At 40.1% G+C, this 21,953-nt stretch overlaps 1 protein-coding gene across 11 annotated transcripts in view; it reads right to left on the reverse strand.

Annotated features, from left to right (window-relative positions):
- The window catches only part of ESR2 (estrogen receptor 2), a 111,473-nt gene that overhangs the window by 39,517 nt on the left and 50,003 nt on the right, over positions 1-21,953 (reverse strand). For all 11 annotated transcript variants that reach the window (XM_055097690.2, XM_055097692.2, XM_055097687.3 and 8 more), the window contains 3 exons: positions 15,798-16,249; positions 13,164-13,336; positions 1,958-2,074 (listed from right to left, as the gene is read on the reverse strand). In XM_055097690.2, coding sequence (XP_054953665.1) covers positions 1,958-2,074; positions 13,164-13,336; positions 15,798-16,159 — 652 coding nt within the window. In that variant the 5' untranslated portion in view covers positions 16,160-16,249. The remainder of the gene's footprint in view (positions 1-1,957; positions 2,075-13,163; positions 13,337-15,797; positions 16,250-21,953) is intronic.

A 21,953-nucleotide genomic window follows, 5' to 3' on the forward strand; every position in this document is an offset into this window, starting at 1 on the left:
CTATCTCAATAGCTATTAGTCCTTTAAGATTTTATTCAAAACTTACAACTAAACTTCCTCCTCTCCCCGCCCCCAGACAGAGTCTCACTCTGTCACCAGGCTGGAGTGTAGTGGCGTGATCTCGGCTCACTGCAAGCTCCACCTCCCAGGTTCAAACTATTCTCCTTCCTCAGCCTCCCAAGTAGCTGGGACTACAGGCACATGCCACCACGCCCGGCTAATTTTTGTATTTTTAGTGGAGACAAGGTTTCACCCTGTTGACCAGGATGGTCTTGATCTCTTGACCTCATGATTTGCATGCCTTGGCCTCCCAAAGTGCTGGGATTACAGGTGTGAGCCACCGCACCCGGCCTTAACTAAACTTTCACAGAAAAAAACCAAACTTGTCTTTTCCTATTCATAATATGTTTGAGTAAATTTTAATTAAATTTTATAATGTAACAATTACAGTGAGTAGAAACAGGTTTGAAAAGAAGCCCACCAGTTTCTGACAAGGATAATGTGAAGCGGTGGGAATGGAAATGTTTAGGTGTTTGAGAGAATAACTAATAATACACGCTGTGAGGCTATGGGCACTGACAGGATGTTCTACAGAGGAAATGAAGATCATCAGTGACTCTAGGAAGCCGCAGAAGCGTGATCAGATGAAGAGAACTTCTGCTGTAACTGAACTATAATAGCTGAGGGTTCTAATCTGTTACATACACAGAGAAAAGAAAAGGGCAGAGAATGCTCACGAGGCAAAGCTACTAAGAAATTGTCAGGGAGGGCTGGGTACGGTGGCTCACACCTGTAATCCCAGCACTCTGGGAGGCCAAGGCGGGCAGATCACGAGGTCAGGAGATCAAGACCATCCTAACACGATGAAACCCCATCTCTACTAAAAATACAAAAAAAAAAAAAATTAGCCAGGTGTGGTGGCAGGTGCCTGTAGTCCCAGCTACTTGGGAGGCTGAGGCAGGAGAGTGATGTGAACCCGGGAGGCAGAGCTGGTAGTGGGCTGAGAATGGGCCACTGCGCTCCAGTCTGGGTGACAGAGCGAGACTCCATCTCAAAAAAAAAAAAAAAAAAGAAATTGTCAGAGAGTAAAGTGATAGATTTTTGTTTTAAATTTTCAAATAATTACACAGAGAAATTACAACTAACCACGGGTAAAATACTGGCTAGCAGAAGAATAAGTACAGGCAGAACTGCTCTGAGTACATATAAGCAAGCGAGTACAGACAAGTGAACCAAAATCTAGCCAGGTGGAGAGAGCTGGGTGTTGGCATCTTTGTCAGTTATATACCAAAGTGCTCACTTTTCTTTGTGCATAAAATATATGTGAATGTATGTGAGTGTACAAAATACATGTGAACATATGTGAATATGTTAAATACACATATGTATACACCTATGACTGTCATAGAACAAAATCTATGCTGTATGTACTTTTCATAGTTCCATTATGTTTCTGACTCCTACATATTTTTCTACTTCTAGAAAGCTAGACGAGGGTATAGGTGTGAGCCTCCCCATGGCTACCCCAGTAACCCACAAGATATTCTACTTTTTTGTCACGAGTTTTAACCGTGGACATTTACCACGACTTCATCCTTAGAACTGGACTTTTCAAGATCACAGACAGATGGCCACCCAGCCCTGTTTGAGGATTCCAGTGGCTAGAAGTCCCCTAACCCATCTGGTGGCCTATTCTGTGGTCAGACCACTTGAAATCTAGAAAGCTCTTCTCTACCTGGGGCCAAAATCTGCCTCCCATAATCTGTTCCCATTCACCCCAGCTCTGTCCTCTGCAGTTACTGTGGATAAGTCAATGCCCCCTCCAATGTGACAATACGCAAATACTTAATTACTATGTCCCAAATCTTCTCTCTTCCCGGCTACCTGTCCCCAGTTCCTCAGAGGACAGGGCTTTTAGCAAGGCCCATATTCAATAAGAAGGGAAGCAAGCACTCACCACACTTCACCATTCCCACTTCGTAACACTTCCGAAGTCGGCAGGCCTGGCAGCTCTTGCGCCGGTTTTTATCGATTGTACACTGATTTGTAGCTGGACAAATATAATCATTATGTCCTATAGCAGAGTGGGAGGGAAAAAAAGATTATTGCTATGATCTCTTAGTTAAATCTCTTCCTGGTCAACAACACTGATAACACTTTCCAGCTGAGAGATAGGGGACATCTTCTTAATGACCAGTACAGGTACAAAGCCAAAGTCAAGCTACATTGTCACCTTGTTAATGAGTAAAGGAGACCTAGGAACATTTCAATATCCTGGTTTTTGACTAATACGTTATTCTCTGCATATTCTTAGAATTCTCAAAAGAGAGATATAAAAATATATCCTTTGGATGTGGAAAATAAGACTAACATTAAATTGATTTGCTCCAAGTCACAGAACTCAAGAGTTACAAATCAAGTCATCAAATTCAACTTCTTATATTCTTTTACATATATCCCTCTTTCGGGTTTAATACAATATTTTTATGGGAATTCATAGTCAAATAAAATAACAAAAGGAACAAATAAAGAAATTAGCAATCTAAATAATGACAGAAAGTACTGCTATTGACAAGAGTTGTGGTGGATTACCGTTCTCAATTCTTCATTCTCTCCCTCAGGCTTGCGACCCTGCAGTGTACTAGAGTGCGCAGAGAGCAAACACTTCCCTACCAGTTGATGTTGGGCTTGACCACAGGACTTTTTATAGCCAATGATATATCAATAGATGTGCTGCTCCAACAGTTTGGCTTGGCCTCTTGAGCTCCTGTGAGGTAGCCACTGGTCCAAGAAGAACGTGGGGACATGTGGAACAGATCTGACCTCCCACAAAAGCCCAGAACCAAGTTTATGAAGTAGAGCTACTCTAAACAACTCAAAGACACAGAAGTACAGAAAATAAGGCCCATTGTAGTAAAATCCTGAGTTTGAACTTGTTAGTTATATAGCAATCTCTAAGACAATGGTACTTTTAATTCTCTTATGCAAGGAAGAGCTAAGAATATTTATATTTCAAAAATTATTTCAGATGCAGTACGAAGAACCAATCAGAGGCAGCAAAACTGATGAGGCCAGGAGACCAGATGACAGCCTGCTGTAGTTGTGCAAATGAGAGATGTCTGGATGGGGTGTTGGTAGGGAGGATGAGGACAGCTACATGGGTTTGAGAAAGGGTTAAGAAATAGAAATTATAATAAAATAGATGAAAAGCAAAAGTGAAAGTGAATAGGGCATTTTAGTGCCTTTCTAATAAACAATATGGCCTGAACATCTTACATTAAGCCTATAATGAACCAGAATTTCAGTGAGGAGAATAAATGAATCTCAATGATAAATGAAATGAACAAGTCATAAAAGAAAAAAGTCGCAAAATATATGTAGAAGACATGAACACGTAAAGTTCAAAAACAGAGAAAATCAACCTGCGTTGTTTAGGGATGCACGTGTAGGTGGTAAAACCATACACAGCAAGGAAGGCAGAAAGGAGGACTGTCCCACCTCTGCAGGGAGGGAAGTAGGTGTGGCAGGAGGGACCACCCAAAGGGATTCTGGGCTGCCATTATATTCTATTTCATTGTTTGAGTGCTGGTTACACAGGGATTTGCTCTATAATCATTCTTTAAACTGGACATGTTACATGCAGAATTCTACACATTAGCAAACAATGAAAAGGTAATTTTTTTTTTTTTTGAGACAGAACCTTCCTCTGTTGCCTAGGTTAGAGCGCAGTGGCACGATCTCGACTCACTGCAACCTCTGCCCCCCGGGTTCAAGTGATACTCCTGCCTCAGCCTCCCAAATAGCTGGGATTCAGGCACCCACCACCATGCCCAGCTAATTTTTGTATTTTTAGTAGAGACGGGGTTTGGCCATGTTGGCCAGTCTGGTCTCAAATTCCTGACCTCAGGTGATCCGCCCGCCTTGGTCTCCCAAAGTGCTGGGATTACAGGCGTGAGCCACCACAGCTGGCCAGAAGAGGTAATTAAAAAGCTAATTGTAACTCCAATATTGAAACAGTCTTCACAGTCTCTTAGATCTACATGAATCTCTCATGTTGCAAAGAGATATCTGCACTTCCATGTTTGTTGCAGCATTGTTCATTATAATGTAAGCAAAGAAGATGTATATGAAGTACAACGATGTTTTTCAAGCTTTCTAAGGCTCCTTTTCTTCTATTACACTTATATTATTAACTATACTTCATATATTTGATTTCAAACAATAACATCTCTAGTATGGCCCAATTTTATTAAAATACTTTGATTTATCATCTTTTTTTTTTTCCGAGACAGGGTCTCCCTCTGTTGCCCAGGCTGGAGTTGCAGTGGTGTGATCTCAACTCACTGCAACCTCCACCTCCTGAGCTTAAGCAATCCTCCCATCTCAGCCTCCCATGTAGCTGGGACTCCCACTTTCCCCACTCCCACTACCCTTCCTAGCCTCTGGCAACCAACCTGCTACTTTATCCCCACGAGTTCAATTGTTTTCTTTCTTTTTCTTTTTTGGAGACGGAGTCTCTCTCTGTCACCCAGGCTGGAGTTCAGTGGCATGATCTCGACTCACTGCAACCTCCACCTCCCAGGTTCAAGCAATTCTCCTGCCTCAGCCTCCCGAGTAGCTGGGACTACAGGCGCATGCCACCACACCCAGCTAATTTTTTGTATTTTAGTAGAGACAGGGTTTCACCGTGTTGCCCAAGCTGGTCTCGAACTCCTGAGCTCAGGCAATCTGCCTGCCTCGACCTCCCAAAGTGCTAGGATTACAGGCATGAGGCACTGCAATTGTTTTTATTTTTAGCTCCCACAAATAAGTGAGAACATGGGAGGTTTGTCTTTGTGTGTCTGGTTATTTCACTTAACATGACCTCCAGTTGCATCTGTGTTGTTGCAAGTGACAGGATCTCATTCATTTTATGGCCGAATAGTGGTGTATATGTTCCACATTTTCTTTATCTATATTCACCTGTGGATGGACACTTAGGTTGCTTCCAAATCTTGGCTATTGTGAACAGCACTGCAACAAACATGGGACTGCAGACATCTCTTCGATATACTGATTTCCTTTCTTTTGGGTGCATACCCAGCAGTGGGATTGCTGGATCATATGGTAGCTCTATTTTTAGTTTTTTGAGGAAACTTCAAACTGTTCTCCACAGTAGTTGTACTAATTTACAATCTGACCAACAGTATACCAGGGTTCCCTTTTCTCTACATCCTCACTAGCATTTGTTATTGCCCATCTTTTGGATATAAGCTACTTTGGGGTAAGATGGTATCTCATTGTAGTTTTGATTTGCATTTCTCTGATAATTAATGATGTTGAACTCCTTTTCATATACCCATTTGCCATTTGTACATCTTCTTTTGAGAAATGTTTACTCAGCTCTTTTGCCCATTTTTAAATTGGATTATTAAGTTTTTTTCTAGAGTTGTTTGAGCTCCTTCTATATTCTGATTGTTAATCCCTTGTCAGATGTTTGCAGATATTTTCTCCCATTCTGTGTGTTGTCTCTTCACTTCATTGATTGTTCCTTTGCCATGCAAGCAGTTTTTTAACTTGATGTGATTCCATTTGTCCACTTTTACTTTGGTTGCCTGTGCTTGTGTGGTATTATTACTCAAGAAATATTTGCCCCACCCAATGTCCTGGAGAGTTTCCCCATGTTTTCTTTTAGTAGTTTCATAGTTTGAGGCCTTAGATTTAAGTCACTGATCCATCTGGACTTGATTTTTGTATATGGTGAGAGATAGGGATCTAGTTTTATTCTTCTGTACATGGATATCCAGTTTTCCCAGCACCATTTATTGAAGAGACTATTTTCAAAAATGAGTTAACTGTAGATGTATGGATTTGTTTCTGGGTTCTCTATTCTGTTCCATTGATCCCTATGTCTGTTTTAGGCTAGTGCCACGTTTTGGTTGCTATAGCTCTGTGGTATAATTTATAGTCAGGTAATGTGATTCTTCCACAGTTTTGATATTTTTGCTCAGAATAGCTTTGGTTATTCTGGATCTTTTGTGGTTCCATACAAATTTTAGGGTTGTTTTTTCTATTTCTGTGAAAATATCATTGGTATTTTGATAAAATTGCATTGAATCTGCAGATTGCTTTGGGTAGTATGGACATATTAATTCCTCCATTCCATGAACATGGAATATCTTTCCATTTTTTTGTGTCCTCTTCAATTTCTTTCACCAGTGTTTTATAGTTTTCATTGTAGAGAACTTTCACTTATTTGGTTAATTCCCAGGTATTTTATTTGTAGCTACTGTAAATGAGATCACTTTAGATTTTTTTTTCAGATTGTTTGCTGTTGGCATATAGAAATGCTACTGATCCTGCAACTTTACTGAATTTATTAGATCTAATAGTTTTTTGGTGGAATTTTTCAATTTTTCCAAATATAAGATCATCAGCAAACTAGGATAATTAGACTTCTTCCTTTCCAATTTAGATGCCCTTTATTTCTCTTTTCTGATTGCTCTAGCTAGGACTTCCAGTACTATGTTGAATAACAGTGGTGAACGTGGGCATCCTCGTCGTGTTCCATATAGAGGAAAGGCTTTCAGTTTTTCTCCATTAAGTGTGATACTAGCTGTGGGTCTGTTATATGTCTGTTATTGGGTTGAGGTATATTCTGTCTATACCCAGTTTTTTTAGGGTTTTTATCATGAAGGGATGTTGAATTTTATCAAATGCCTTTTCAGCATCAATTGAAATTATATGGTTTTCCACCTTCATTCTGTCGATATGGTGCATCAAATTAATTTGCATATGTTGAACCATCCTTGCATCCCTGGGATAAATTCCACCTGGTTATGATGAATAATATTTTTAACGTGTTGTTGCATTTGGTTTGTATTTTATTGAGGATTTTTACATCAATATTCATTGGGGATATTGGTCTGTCATATTCTTTTGATGTTTCTTTGGTTCAGGTATCACGGTAATACTGGTCTCATGGAATGATTTTGAAACTATTCCCTCCTCCTTCTCTATTTTTCAGAATTGTTTGAATAGGATTGGCATTAGTTCTTCTTTAAATGTTTGGTAAAATTCTGGATGAAGCCATCAGTCATGGCTTTTCTTTGCTGAGAGACTTTTTTTTTTTTTTTTTTGAGACCTGATCACACTCCATCACCCAGGCTAGAATGCAGTGGTGCAATCTTGTCTTACCACAGCCTTGACTTCCCGGTCCCAAGCTATCCTCCCACCTCAGCCTCCTGAAGAGCTGGGACTACAGATGCATACCACCACACCTGGCTAATTTGTAATTTTTTTTTTTTTTTGTAGAGATAGGGATCTCTGTGTGTTGTCCAGGCTAATCTTGAACTCCTGGGTTAAGGTGATCCTCCTGCCTTGGCTTCCCAAAGTGCTGGGATTATAGGTATGAGCCATTGTGCCCAGCTTGCTGGGAGACTTTTTATAACAGCTTCAATCTTGTTACTTGTTACTGGTATGTTCAGGTTTCGGATTTCTTCATAGTTCAATCTTAACAGTATGTATGTGGTCTAGGAATTTATCCATTTCTTCTAGGTTTTCCAAATTATTATCATATAGTTGCTTATAATAGCCTATAATGATCCTTTAGATTTCTGCGGTATCAGTTGTAACATCTCCTTTTTCATCTGATTTTATTCGACTCTTCTTTTTTTTAAAAAAGTTAGTCTGGCTAAAGATTTGTCAGGTTTGTTTATTTTCTCAAAAAAACCTTCATATTTTGTCAATCTTTTGTGTTGTTTTCTTGGTTTCAATTTCATTTATTTCTGCTTTGATCTTTTTATGAATATTTCTTTTCTTCTATTAATTTTGGGTTTGGCTTGCTCTTGCTTTTCTAGTTCTTTAAGATACATCATTAGGTTGTTTACTTCAAGATTTTCTACTTTTTAGATGTAGGCACTTAAGCTATAAACTTTCCTCTTAGTACTGCTTTCACTGTATCCTATAGGTTTTGGTATGTTGTTTCCATTACCATTTGTTTCAAGAAATTTTTAATTTCCTTCTTAATTTCTTCATTGACACACTGGTTGTTCAGGAGCATATGGTTTAATTTCCATGTTTGTATAGTTTCCAAAATTCTTTATTGATTTCTAGTTTTATTCCATTGTGGTCAAAGAAGGTGCTTGATTTGATTCCAGTTTTTTTGAATGTTTTAACACTTGTCTTGTGGCCTAATATATGGTATATCCTTCAGAATGATCCATGTGCTGAGGAAAAGAATGTGTATGTTGCAGCCACTGGATGAAATATTCTGTAAATATCTATTAGGTCCATTTGGTCTTTAGTGCAGATTAAGTCTGACATTTCTTTGTTGATTTTGTGTCTGGATGATCTGTTCGATGCTGAAAGTGGGGTGTTAAAGTGTCCAGCTATTACCATATCAGTCTGTCTCTCTCTTTAGCTCTAATAATATTTGCTTTATATATCTGTGTGCTCCAGACATATTTATAATTGTTATATTCTCTTGCTGAATTGACATCTTTATTATTAGTGACCTTTTTTGTCTCTTTTTATAGTTTTTGTCTTGAACTCTATTTGGTCTGGTCTAAGTATAGCCACTCCTGCTCTTTTTTGGTTTCCATTTGCATGAAATATTTTTCCATCCCTTTATTTTCAATCTACATGTGTCTGAGGTGGGCTGATCTCCTGAGGTCAGGAGTTCGAGACCAGCCTGGCCAATATGGTGAAACCCCATCTCTACTAAAAATACAAAAATTAGCCAGGCGTGGTGGTGGGTGTCTGTAATCCCAGCTACTTGGGAGGCTGAGGCAGGAGAATCCCTTGAACCTGGGAGTCGGAGGTTTCAGTGAGCCGAGATTGCACCATTACACTCCAGCCTGGATGACAGAGTGAGACTCTGTCTCAAAAAAAAAGAAAAAAAAAGTTGTAGTTATTGTTTTTCATTGGTTCTTCCTTTAGACTTTCTACTCAAAATATGAGGTTACAAACCACAATTAGCAGTGTTATATTATTCTGTGGTTTTCTATGTACTTACTATTACCAGTAATGAAAATAGGTAAATTTTATTGTATGCATATTATATCTCAAACTCAACTTTTAAAAATTTACTCCCATATTTTAAATCAATGAAAAATGAATGGATTTATTCAGTAAAATGATGTGGAGAAAATTAACGAGAGATAAATACATTTGGTTATTTCATTCAGTATGCCAAAATAAATTTCTTTTGAATTAAATAATAAAATGTAAAAACAAACTATTAAATAACAAAATATGCGCAAAAGTTTATATAATGCCTGGGTATGAAAGGACTTTTTTTAGGCTTAAAAACTATACACAAAACTATCAAAGTTGGTAATAGTTGACTATTTAAAGATTAACTATTTCTGCATATCAAAATCAGAGTCAAGTGGAAAAAATATTTGTCATACATGTAATAATAGGTTAATATATAAAGCACACAATAAATTTATCAAGCAAATGTCAGAACCCAATATAAAAACGGGCAAAATCTCTGAATAAAGAAGATAAAAGAGAAAATACAAATGGCAGATAGATTTATGAGAAAACATTTACCTCACTAATAAAGAGAAGCAAAATGAAACCAAAAGATACTATACATCACCTATCAATGTAGCAAGGTTTTTTTCTTTTTGATAAGAGTCAATGCTACCAAGAGGTTGGAAAAAGCGACACTCACACTGCTGGTAAAAGAGCAAGTCTGTACAACCTTCTTAAGACTTGAACACTTGAAAACATCTGTCAAGAACTTTAAACATTAATACACTCTGACCCCACAGACTTGTTCTAAAAATATATCCAGAGAAACTTATTTTTTTCAAAACTTCATGAACAAATAAAGTAACCATAGCATTAAAACAATGAAAATAATTGATAGGGTCTTCAATAATAAAGAGTTAAATAAATTAAATCTGATCATAAGATAGAATATTACACAGTTGTGCAGTTGTGAAAAGGGTCTCTGGAAATTTAACAACAGAAATGCTTATACGACAATATTAAGTGAAAAATGATACAGAACTCTGTGTATAAGCCCAATTAATTTTGAAAAATCATATTCAAGGAATTGCTAAGTGCCACTAGTGAACAAAATGGACAAAAATCCTTGCCCTCATGGAATCTATAATCTATTGTCTTGTTCACCACTGCATCCGTAGAGCCTGGTACAATGCTCAATAAATATTTGTTAAGTGAACACCAATAGGAAAGAGAACAAAAAGTAAAGGATAAGCTCGAAAAATAAGCCATGCTGTCATCTGGACCAGATGAAGTGATGAGGTCCTTCTCCCTATGTCCTCCTTCCTCTGTGCTCCATAACCCAGTAGAGAAACAACAGCACTTATCACTCTGACGGCAACTCATTGTGTGAAGAAGCCAACAAAGTATCAATGGAAAAGCAAGCACAACACAGCTTCCAGTGCATTTGTACAGTGAAGGGGACAGGTACATGACTAAGATATGGTCAATTAGCTTATAAATCAAGTTAGCAAGACAAGTTTAAAATTATAAAAAACATAAGAATGGGCCAGGTGCGGTGGCTCACACCTGTAATCCCAACACTTTGGGAGGCCGAGGCAGGCGGATCACGAGGTCAGGAGATCGAGACCATCCTGGCTAACATGCCGAAACCCTGTCTCTACTAAAAATACAAAAAATTAGCAGGGTGTGGTGGCCAGCTCCTGTAATCCCAGCTACTTGGGAGTCTGAGGCAGGAGAATGGTGTGAATCTGGGAGGCAGAGCTTGCAGCGAGCCGAGATGGTGCCACTGCACTCCAGCCTGGGTGACAGAATGAGACTCCATCTCCAAAAAAAAAAAAAAAAAAAAAAAAAAAAAAAAAAAAAAAAAAAGTTACATGCAAGGAATTTCTCAATACTGTACCATCCTGGCCTATTTGAGACAATTTTAAAAATGAGTGGCCACTTTCAGTTACTGTAATGCACTTATATCAAAGACAGGAAGCATGCAAAGAAAGGATCATTTAGGCACTACAACTGTACAACTGTAACAGCTTTAACTCTTTCCTCTTTGCACATTTAGAATTTGACATTCCTGTCTGATGCGGCAGGAAGGAAGAAACAACACAGAGAAGCAAAGGAAATTTACTTTCAATTGTTATTAGCTGTAGTCTCAGGGGTCAAAGATGTTTCAAGCAGACCAATGTTTCCCCAAAAGCAAAAAAAAAAAAAGAAGGATCTCTTTTTAAAAGATATGGTTAGTAGCAATAGGTCCAAACGTTCTTAAGGGGTAAAATCCTAGAAACTCAGCAAGATACAAAATAGTCATCGTATCAAGAATTCAGTTCAGAATTTCAGAAAATCTATATTGTTCTTATCATATAGCCAGGAAATGGACTTGGCCTTATAATCTACTGTTAAGGTTGTCACAAATAAAATATTTGAGCACTGAATATGTTTTCATATAATCAACCTTATTTCATCTTTAGAAAATCCCTATGAGTATCTCCATTTCACAGAGGAGGAAATGGGCTAGGAGGTGAAGTCGCAGAGCTAGTAATTATAAAATCCAGGACAAAGAGGCTGCCATTCATACAGGGTGAATTTCAGGGGACAGGTAGGAAGGTGACTACCAACATTTCACTCCTCACCATATCCTGGATTCTATCAGTATTTCTCTGCTTGAGGTAAAACATCCTCTTAGAGTTATCAATGGGTGAGTTAATTTAGTAAATTGCTATTTGCCATTTACACACTATGAATTCCCTCAACGTTGCTTTTCTTAACTGGCAAAGAACAAAGCATTGGGGCTTTGATAGAAAAAGGAAGGGAGCTTTCAGATGGAAACATAGGGTGTTGCCTGGGAGGGAGCAGTTGAGGGACAGGTTATGGGGCAAATAGAGAAAACAAGAGTAAGCAAGAAAGTGACTTCAGCAAATCAGGGCTGGCACGGGAGAAGGAGTGTAGCAAAGACACATGCAGGGAGATGAGCTGACCAGCCTTGAAATCAGGGGTGCACAACTTGAAGTTTATAAACCAAAAAATAAAATTCTAAGGCCCCTCAACCATCTGAATGGGTCCCTCCTCTTGGCCAAGGGCATTACAAAGTTAACCTGAAAAATAAGTTTAGGCCATGATGGAACAAGGGAGACAGACATGGTTCATTTTACCCTCCCTCCCCTTTTGGAATCACTGATAGAACAGACCCTTTAAGACCCCTAAGAAACATTTACAATCTATTCTCTCTGAAGCCTGCTACCTGGAGGCTTCATCTGCATGATAAAACCTTGGTCTCCACAATCCCTTATTGTAACCCAATCATTGCTTCCTATTGATAATAATTCTTTCAATCAATTGCCAATCAGAAAATCTTTGAACTGCCTGTGACTTGGAAGCCCCTGCTTTCAGTTGTCCTGCCTTTTCAGGCTGAATCAATGTACATCTTACATGCATTGATTAATGCCTTATGTCTCCCTAAAATGTATAAGACCAAGTTGTGGCCTGACCACCTTGGGCACATGTTCTCAGATCTCCTGAGGGCTATGTCACAGGCCATTTGTCACTCATATTTGGCTCAGAATAAATCTCTTCAAATATTTTACAGAGTTTGATTCTTTTCATCAACAAGTTGATTAAAAAAAAAAAAATCCAGAAGGCGTTTAGAGAAAGTTAGGGAAATAATCTAAACACAGCCCAGAAAACAAGGGGATTGTGAACTGAGACCCTCCTAGCCTAGGGGAAGAAATGTGTCTAGATCAATTCTCAAAGTCCACCGTAGCTGAATTCCTGATTTCTGACAATTTCCATAAAATGTGTTTATTCTTTCTTCCTCAGGAGCCAGCCCACCATCATGACTGTTAAGCATGCTATATATTACATTTAAGTAAAAGAAAGAAACAATCTTTGCAACTCCTTGTGAGCACATTTTTTCCAAGAGACATCTTTACAAGGTTGCAACTCGATGTCTTCTATCCAACACCCATGTGGGTGAAGGAGGGGTAAGACCCATTCGAGTTGGCTGTATAATCTTGGGGTTCTGGGGTAGAAATCTGCAATTCCACCCCACCACCCAACCCACTTCCAAACACACATGATCCTCTGAACTGCTCATCAAATACTTTGTGTGCCAAACAGGCCAGTAGTGACATTTCTGCCAAGTCATCTCTGCAAAATTGTTTGAAAGCAAAAGTAGGAAACTAAAGAAGCAGTTAACAATTCTCTCGTACCTTGAATGCTTCTTTTAAAAAAGGCCTTACATCCTTCACACGACCAGACTCCATAGTGATATCCCGATGCGTAATCGCTGCAGACAGCGCAGAAGTGAGCGTCCCTCTTTGAACCTGGACCAGTAACAGGGCTGGCGCAATGGTTCCCACTAACCTTCCTTTTCAGTGTCTCTCTAGGGAGCAAAGAAAATATCCATTGAACAGAGCATAAAAGGGAAAGGAAGGGCTTTCTAGGAAAAAAAAAAAATAGCATGAACATTGCCTAATTTAATCTCTTTTTCCTCCAGGGTTCCTGGTAAATATATTCCCGGAAATCTGATACAGCAAAGCTTTTGATACTGATATCATATCTACAAAGAGCCACGCTGTGGGGAATGACTAATGTTTGAAAGTGGGTAGGTGAGTTTATGCCCATCCACGTGATGCTGATGAGCATTTGTCACTGCCGAAGACCAGTCATAGCCATGGGGTGGGGGCTACATCTCTAAGTGTAATGAAAGGAGTGGCCAGATCAAATCTTACCCACAGGTCTGAACCACAGGCAGGATATGCATTGGTCTTCTGTAGTTACTAGACTTCACGAATGCTGCATGGATGGGTGTGAAGGCATTCAACCACTTCCAAACATCAGTCATTCTCAACAGCATTGCTAAGCAGCCCTTCAGACATTTGAAGATCCCATTTAAATGGAGAACAAACACCTCACACTCTGCAATTTCAGATAAAGGTCTAGATTTAAAATAACTTTCAGGTTGGGCGCAATGGTTCATGCCTGTAATCCTAGCACATTGGGGAGCCAAGGTGGGCGTATCACCTGAGGCCAGAAGTTCGAGACCAGCTTGGCCAACAAGGTGAAACCCCATCTCTACTAAAAATACAAAAATTAGCCAGACATGGTGGTGCACACCTGTAATCCCAGCTACTTTGGAGATGAAGCAGGAGATTGCTTGAACCCGGGAGGCAGAGGTTGCAGTGAGCCAAGACTGCACCACTGCACTCCAGCCTGGGCAACAGAGTGAGACTCCATCTCAAAAAAATAAAATAAAAATAACTTTAAGAGGAATAACAAATGGACTATAAGTTACCTTGAGATGAATGTGAGACAAGAAAAAGGGGGAAGAGAAGAGAAAGGGAGAGAGAAAAAAGAAGAGAGAACAAGCAAGTGCCTGGCCTGGAAAGGCTTGGAAGGAAGCAGAGGCTCAATGCTGGACCACAGGCAAGAGGTTCATAAAGGAACGAAAAGTCTAAAAAGGGATCCCCAGGCAGCCTCCAAACCACATCTGGCTAGTTCCTGATGTTGCCAGGCATGGTTCTTTTGGAAAGGGAATGGTAAAGGTATTATTGATTTATAAATGAAGGTAATTATATCATGGATTAATTTGCCCAAAAATTAGCAGAACTTTGATTATAATTCATGCTCAGAAACAAAATATGTCTTCCTTTAAAGAAGGAGAAAAAAAACAAACCATTACTTTAAAAAAGTTATCCACAATGTTTATATTCTCTTTATTTTACCAATGAGTAAAATGTTTTTAAAAGAAGAAAAATAATGGTTCAATGTTACTGTCTCAAAGTTTTATGATAATATTTGAAAGTAATGAATTTCAATATCCAACATGCCCTTAGTACTTTGTTTTAGATGTTTATCTCCCCCTCTCCTTTCTCATTATACTATCCCTTCCCTTCATACCTATGATTATCATTAGAAATATTAATAATTAGATGGAAATAATCCATTATGTTACCTTGCATTTAAAGAGTACACATATCCTTTTTAACTTCAGGGAATGTCAACTGAAGCCTATACTTCAATAGTTTCCACCAATATTTATATAATGTTATTATTTTAGTTCATGGTTAAAAAGTTTATACCAATCATCTGTCTTTTCATGCTTCGCATGTCTAGAATTTCATTTAAGTTGTAATACTATCACAGTTACTTTTATCCTGGAAACAACTTGTCATGAACATCAAATTGTGGTTTCACTATAAGAAGACTTTAAAACTGAAAGTAAAGTAAAAATTCATTTTTCAAATCCAAATAACTCCATTAAGAGTGACTTAAGTTCAGACCAGGCACAGTGTTCATCACGTCTGTAATCCCAGCACTTTGGGAGGCCAAGGCAGGCGGATCATTTGAGGTCAGGAGTTCAAGACCAGCCTAGCCAACATGGTGAAACCCTGTCTCTACTAAAAATTAAAAAAATGAGCTGGGCATGGTGGCACGCGCCTGTAATCCCAGCTACTCGGGAGACTAAGGCACGAGAATTGCTTGAACCCAGGAGGTGAAGGTTGCAGTGAGCCGAGATCGTGCCATTATACTCCAGTCTGAGTGACAGAGCGAGACCCTGTCTCAAAAAAAGAAAAGGAGTGACTTAAGTTCAGTATTTACTGTATAAAGACAATAGTCATGATAGCAAATTCTCCCCACAACACTGATGTACACGTACCAGTTTTTAATGAGAACTAAAATATCAGAATAGAACAGGGCATCCTGTGTTTTGGGTGCTGTAAGTAAACTATGTAATTAATAAAATAAAGACCTTGTCTAACATATTATTTCCTTCTCACTAAACCATAAAGTGATTTGAGAAATGGCTAGCAACTATAATTCAGAATGAAGACTGGACTTACCTGTTTACAGGTAAGGTGTGTTCTAGCGATCTTGCTTCACACCAGGGACTCTTTTGAGGTTCCGCATACAGATGTGATAACTGGCGATGGACCGCTAAAGGAGAAAGGTGCCCAGGTGTTGGCCACAACACATTTGGGCTTGTGGTCTGCCGACCAGGCCCACCTTCCAAGTTAGTGACATTGCTGGGAATGCTGTAATTCATCACAGCAGGGCTATAGAATGCCATGGCTGGATATTCATGGTGGCTGTCTACATAGGAGGAAGGTATGTATATGGAGCCGTGCTCCAGGGGTAAGATGGATTGACTGCAGTTGTAGGAGGAAGGAGAATTAAGGCTAGATGGTGAGTTTTTTATATCCATGTCTTGAGATAACAGCTGAGAAAACACCTTGCAAGAAGAGGCACAAAGGTCATTATAATGTTCTCAAAGATTCGTGGGCAAGTATAATGGCTGTAAAGAAACACAGAAGATATTGCCAAGTTAGTTAGAGCTATAGGTGTAACTATGAAAATTTAAATATTTTCATTAAAAAAAACATACGTTTGTATGAGATTACAAATACATCCTGAAAAATATACATGAAAATATTAACCTCAGAGGAGTGGGAATGTGAGGCATGAAACTCACATTTTCTGCTTCATTCATCTCTTCATTGCTTGTTTGTTTAATCAAGAGTTTAAGCACAAGAGTTTAATCATGAAAATTTATTATAAAATAGTCTTTAAAACCAAAAAACACAGGATTAAATAAAAATGAAAGTTCTTATGGAAAAATAAGCAAGAATAACCAAGTAAACGCTAAGAGAAGATCAACGAGCAAGGCTAGTTTCAACCAATATTAAAATACGCTATGAGGCCAAGCGTAGTGGCTCACGCCTGTAATCCCAATACTTTGGGAGGCTGAGGTGGGCAGATTACTTGAGGTCAGGAGTTTGAGACCAGCCTGGGCAACATGGTGAAACCCCGTCTCTACTAAAAATTAGCCAGGAATGGTGGCATATGCCTGTTGTCCCAGCTACTCAAGAGGCTGAGGTGGGATTGCTCAAGCCCAGGAGGCAGAGGTTGTAGTGAGCAGAGATCGTGCCACCGCGCTCCAGCCTGGGTGATAGAGTGAGACCCTGTCTCAGACAAAAAAAAAAAAAAAAAGAGAGAAATTACCATTTCTGAAAAAAATAAGTTTTTAAAAGAAAGAAAACACATTATGAATCTCCAATAATAAAAAACAATGAGTATTAGCTGAAGAGACTGACCAGTGTAACTGTGTCACTTATCAATCTGTTGCTTCTCAGTTTTGTTTTGTTTTGGTTTTGTGTTTGTTTTTGAGACAGGGTCTCACTCTGTCACCCAGGCTGGAGTGCAGTGGCGTGATCTCAGCTCACTGCAACCTCCCGCCTCCCAGGTTCTAGTGATTCTCCTGCCTCAGCCTCATGAGTAGCTAAGACTATGGGTGTGCACCACTGTGACTGGCTAATTTGTTGTATTTTTTTAGTAGGGATGGGGTTTCACCACGTTGACCAGGCTGGTCTCAAACTCCTGATCTCGAGTGATCCACCTGCCTCGGTCTCCCAAAGTGCTGGGACTACAGGCATAAGTCACCATGCCTGGCCTACGTATCAGTTTTGAATGTGCCCTTCAATTTATGCTCTAAGCAACAGAATTTTTGTATGTAAAGTGAGCACAAGGCTGGGGGTGCTGGCTCATTACAGGCAAATCTTTTTTTTTGAGATGGAGTTTCACTCTTGTTGCCTAGGCTGGAGTGCAATGGTGCCATATCAGCTCACTGCAATCTCTGCCTCCCAGGTTCAAGCAATTATCATGTCTCAGCCTCCTGAGTAGCTGGGATTACAGGCATACACCACCACACTAATTTTTGTATTTTTAGTAGAGACAGGGTTTCACCATGTTGGCCAGGCTGGTCTCGAACTCCTGACCTCAAGTGATCTGCCTGTTTCGGCCTCCCAAAGTGCTGGGATTACAGGCATGAGCTACCATGCCCGGCCACAGTAATAGACAATTAATACAATATCTGAGGTGTAATTCATCACTTTCTTTCCCAAAACCACTCATTTCCTATTTGTGTTAATAGAAAAAGCCCATCATAGTTACCTTTGACTTCTCCCCTTGACTCAGTTAACTTTAATCATCAAGGCACGTTGGTTTTTTTTCCCAATGCCTTTTTTCCACTGTCTTTTGCTGCCATCTTGAAGTAACCTCTCATTATCGCATTACTTTTTTTTTTTTTTTTGAGACGGAGTCTCGCACTGTCACCCAGGCTGGAGTGCAGTGGCGCAATCTCGGCTCACTGCAACCTCCGCCTTCCAGGTTCAAGCGATTCTTCTGCCTCAGCATCCCGAGTAGCTGGGATTATAGGCACCCGCCACCACGCCCAGCTAACTTTTTGTATTTTTAGTAGAGACGGCATTTCACCATGTTGGCCAGGCTGGTCTTGAAATCCTGACCTTATGATTTGCCCGCCTCGGCCTCCCAAAGTGCTGGGATTACAGGCGTGAGCCACTGTGCCCGGCCAGCTCTCATTACTTCTTATCAGTGCATCTGTAACAGGCTTCTTACTGCTCCTCGTCCCCAGTTAGCTTCTCCTCCAGATCCATAGAGTTGTCAGATTCATGTTCTTAAAACCCAGCTCTCTGCTTCCCACCAAACTCTAAGTCACATTCTTCGAGCATTCAAGGGATGCCACTATGTTGCCTCAACCCATCATTCCACACGAATCTCCTGCTATTTTCTTACAGAAAACCTGCTATGTCCATTAAGAAACATGCAAAGTGCATTGTGGGGTGGTTGGCTTGTTATACCTTCACACTTTTTTTGCTCATAGCACCCCTTTAATCACTTACATACAAACCTAATCCTTCTTATTAGAACTACCTTGAACCCTTCTTCAAAATGATAGAGGTGCATAGGAGAGTAAGAAGTAAACTCAATGCCTGTAATCTCAGCACTTTGGGAGGCCGAGGTGGGTGGATCACTTGAGGTCAGGAGTTTGAGAACAGCCTGGCAAGATGGTGAAACACCATCTCCACTAAAAATACAAAAGTTAGCCAGGCGTGGTGGTGCATGCCTGTAGTCCCAGCTACTCGAGAGGCTAAGACATGAGAATCACTGAATCTGGGAGGTGGAGGCTGCATTAAGCTGAGATCGTGCCACTGCACTCCAGCCCAGGTGACAGAGTGAGACTCTGTCTCAAAAAAAAAAAAAGAAAAAAAAAAGAAAAGTCAGATTTTTAGCTCCTTGAAAGCAAGTGCCATTTCTTACTCACCTTCCACTGAAACTCAATCAATATTTGTCATAAAGAAGTGAGGAAATGTGTTCAAAATGTAGTATTTCACCAAGTCAAGGACATTAAAGATGGGGGGGGGGGGTGCTGCAGTAGGCATGGTAGTATGCTGAGAAAAGGGACTTCAAGGAGTTCTGGGACATACACCCTGCTTTCAGGGAGCTAATGTACCAGGCAGAGAGGCAGGACAGACCAGGTAAAATAAGGAACTAACACCAAAGTGGTACCACTTCCAACCAACATTGTAAATCAAAAATTTGGACCAAGGAGAGGAGAGAGAATGGTAGCTGGAGAAGGATATAGGATCAAGGAAGGTTTGGTGTTTGGGTTTTTTTTTAATACTACATGTAATTAATAATGAGTATGGAATTTTATATTTCATTTTTTTTTAGATGGAGTTTCGCTGTGTCACCCAGGCTGGAGTGCAGTGGTACAATCTTGGCTCACTGCAACCTCCGCCTCTTGACTTCAAGTGCTTCTCCTGCCTCAGCCTCCCTAGTAGCTGGGATTACAGGTGCCTACCACCATGCCCAGCTAATTTTTTGTACTTTTAGTAGAGACGGGGTTTCACCATGTTGGCCAGCCTGGTCTTGAACTTCCGACCTCAAATGATCCACCCGCCTTGGCCTCCCAAAGTGCTGGGATTACAAGCGAGAGCCACCAGCCAGAATTTTGTATTTTAATTACTTAGATTCCTGATCAACATAAACAATTCCTTATTCTTAACAGAAAATATGCAGGATAAAACATATAGTGATAACTATTGCCAAAACTAGCAGTTTCTAAAGTGGTTTTTTGTTTTGAAATGAAATCTCACTCTGTCACCCAGGCTGGAGTGCAGTGGTGTGATCTTGGCTCATTGCAACCTCCGCCTCCAGGGTTTGAGGCGATTCCCCTGCCTCAGCCTCACAATTAGCTGGGATTATAAGCATGCACAATTAGGCCAGGCTGATTTTTGTATTTTTAGTAGAGATGGGGTTTCACCATGTTGGCCAGGCTGGTCTTGAACTCCTGACCTCAAGTGATCTGCCCGCCTTAGCCTCCCAAAGTGCTGGGATTACAGGTGTGAGTCACCGTGCCTGGCCTGAAGTTTTTTTTTTTTTTAATTGTGTTAAAATACATGTAACATAAAACTTACCATCTTAGCCATTTCTAAGTATAAAGTTCAGTAGTGTTAAGAATATTCACATTATTGTGCAACCAGTCTCTAAAACTCATTTCATTTTGCAAAACTAAAACTCTCTGTTAAACAAATTCCCCACTCCTCCCTTCCCCCAGCCCCTGGCAACCACCAGCCTACATTCTGTCTCTATGGATGTGATGACTCTGGGTACCCAGCAGTGGTGAAACCAACTATCAGACCCCACCAATAAATGACAAATGCCAGGATGCACCTAGCCAATCAATCAGGTGCATGGCAACTTTGCTTAGAAAATACAGATCTCACATCTCAACATATCACCAATCAACTTCTGTAGAATTTCCACATATCCCCAGAAGGATGATAATTAAAGTTAGAGAACTGACTTCTGGAGAGTCATTAAAAGGCTAGGTGCTTTTTGTTTGGATATATTTCAGATATATCAGATTCACATGATTCACAGATTCACTCTTTGTCAGTGGCATCTTGAATAGTTAGGTACTTGGTAGCCAATGCAAAGAGTTTTTCTTCCTAAGCAGAACCATAATAAGGGGAAGAAATGATGAACTTACACCATTGTAATAGTTCTCTGAGACAAGAGAACAGGTAGCAAAAAAAGACCTCCTTTCTACCAGAGGTCTGTAAAAATAAGTCAACAAACCCATTCTGGTTGAGAAGCCCTCCTCTAAAACAGAGATATAAACTGGTCAAAGAAAAGACTCCCCAAAAGATTTAATTTCTTTAACATTGTAGGGCAGAGTTTTCCCAACACATCGATTGAATGTTCAAACATGGCCTCATTGCAATGTTCTGGTACAACAGGAAAAAATAGTCTCTAAAGAGTTTAATTGTTGGGCCTGGCATGGAATTTCACCTGGCCAACCAAAGAACCAGTACCCAGACATCCTGATTCTAAGAATTATTCATTTATTTGCATGTCAATTTTCTTTAGTCACCATAACCTAAAATAGTTGGTCCATATCCTGGGTGGTGAACAGCCTTTGTTTTCTGTCCAGAGACCTCTCTCACTCTCCCAGCACACACCCCTGTATTTGGCCCTCTCAGGTCACATCTGAATCAGCCAGAAAGCTTTTTGTACACATGGGATCATGCATGGTGTTCTAATGTACTGGCTGGGAAACATACTATGGCTTTTGAATTAAAAGAAAAAAGTAGTATTTAAAATTCCCAATTTTGACAATGATTCATGGACAAGAAAAAGTTTGGCCCTAGAAATGGCAGAAAAACACTCCAAAAAGATTATGCTTTTTTTTTTTTTTTTTTTTTTTTTTGAGATGGAGTCTTGCTCTGTTGCCCAGGCTGGAGTGCAGTGGTGCAATCTTGGCTCACTGCAAGCTCCACCTCCCAGCTTCAGCCATTCTCCCGCCTCAGCCTCTCAAGTAGCTGGGACTACAGGTGCCCGCCACCATGCCCAGCTAATTTTTTCTATTTTTTAGTAGAGACGGGGTTTCACCGTGTTAGCCAGGATGGTCTCGATCTCTTGACCTCGTGACCCACCTGCCTTGGGCTCCCAAAGTGCTGGGATTACAGGCATGAGCCACCGTGCCAGCCAAGACTAGACTGGTTTTTATCAAAGCACCTATAAATCTAGTTAATAAGAAATCAGTCACCCGGGCGTGGGTGGCTCATGCCTGTAATCCCAGCACTTTGAGAGGCCAAGGTGGGCAGATCACCTGAAATCAGGAGTTCGGGACCAGC

This window comes from Pan paniscus, chromosome 15, assembly GCF_029289425.2.
Source record: "Pan paniscus chromosome 15, NHGRI_mPanPan1-v2.0_pri, whole genome shotgun sequence".
NCBI classification, from domain to species: Eukaryota; Metazoa; Chordata; class Mammalia; order Primates; family Hominidae; genus Pan; species Pan paniscus.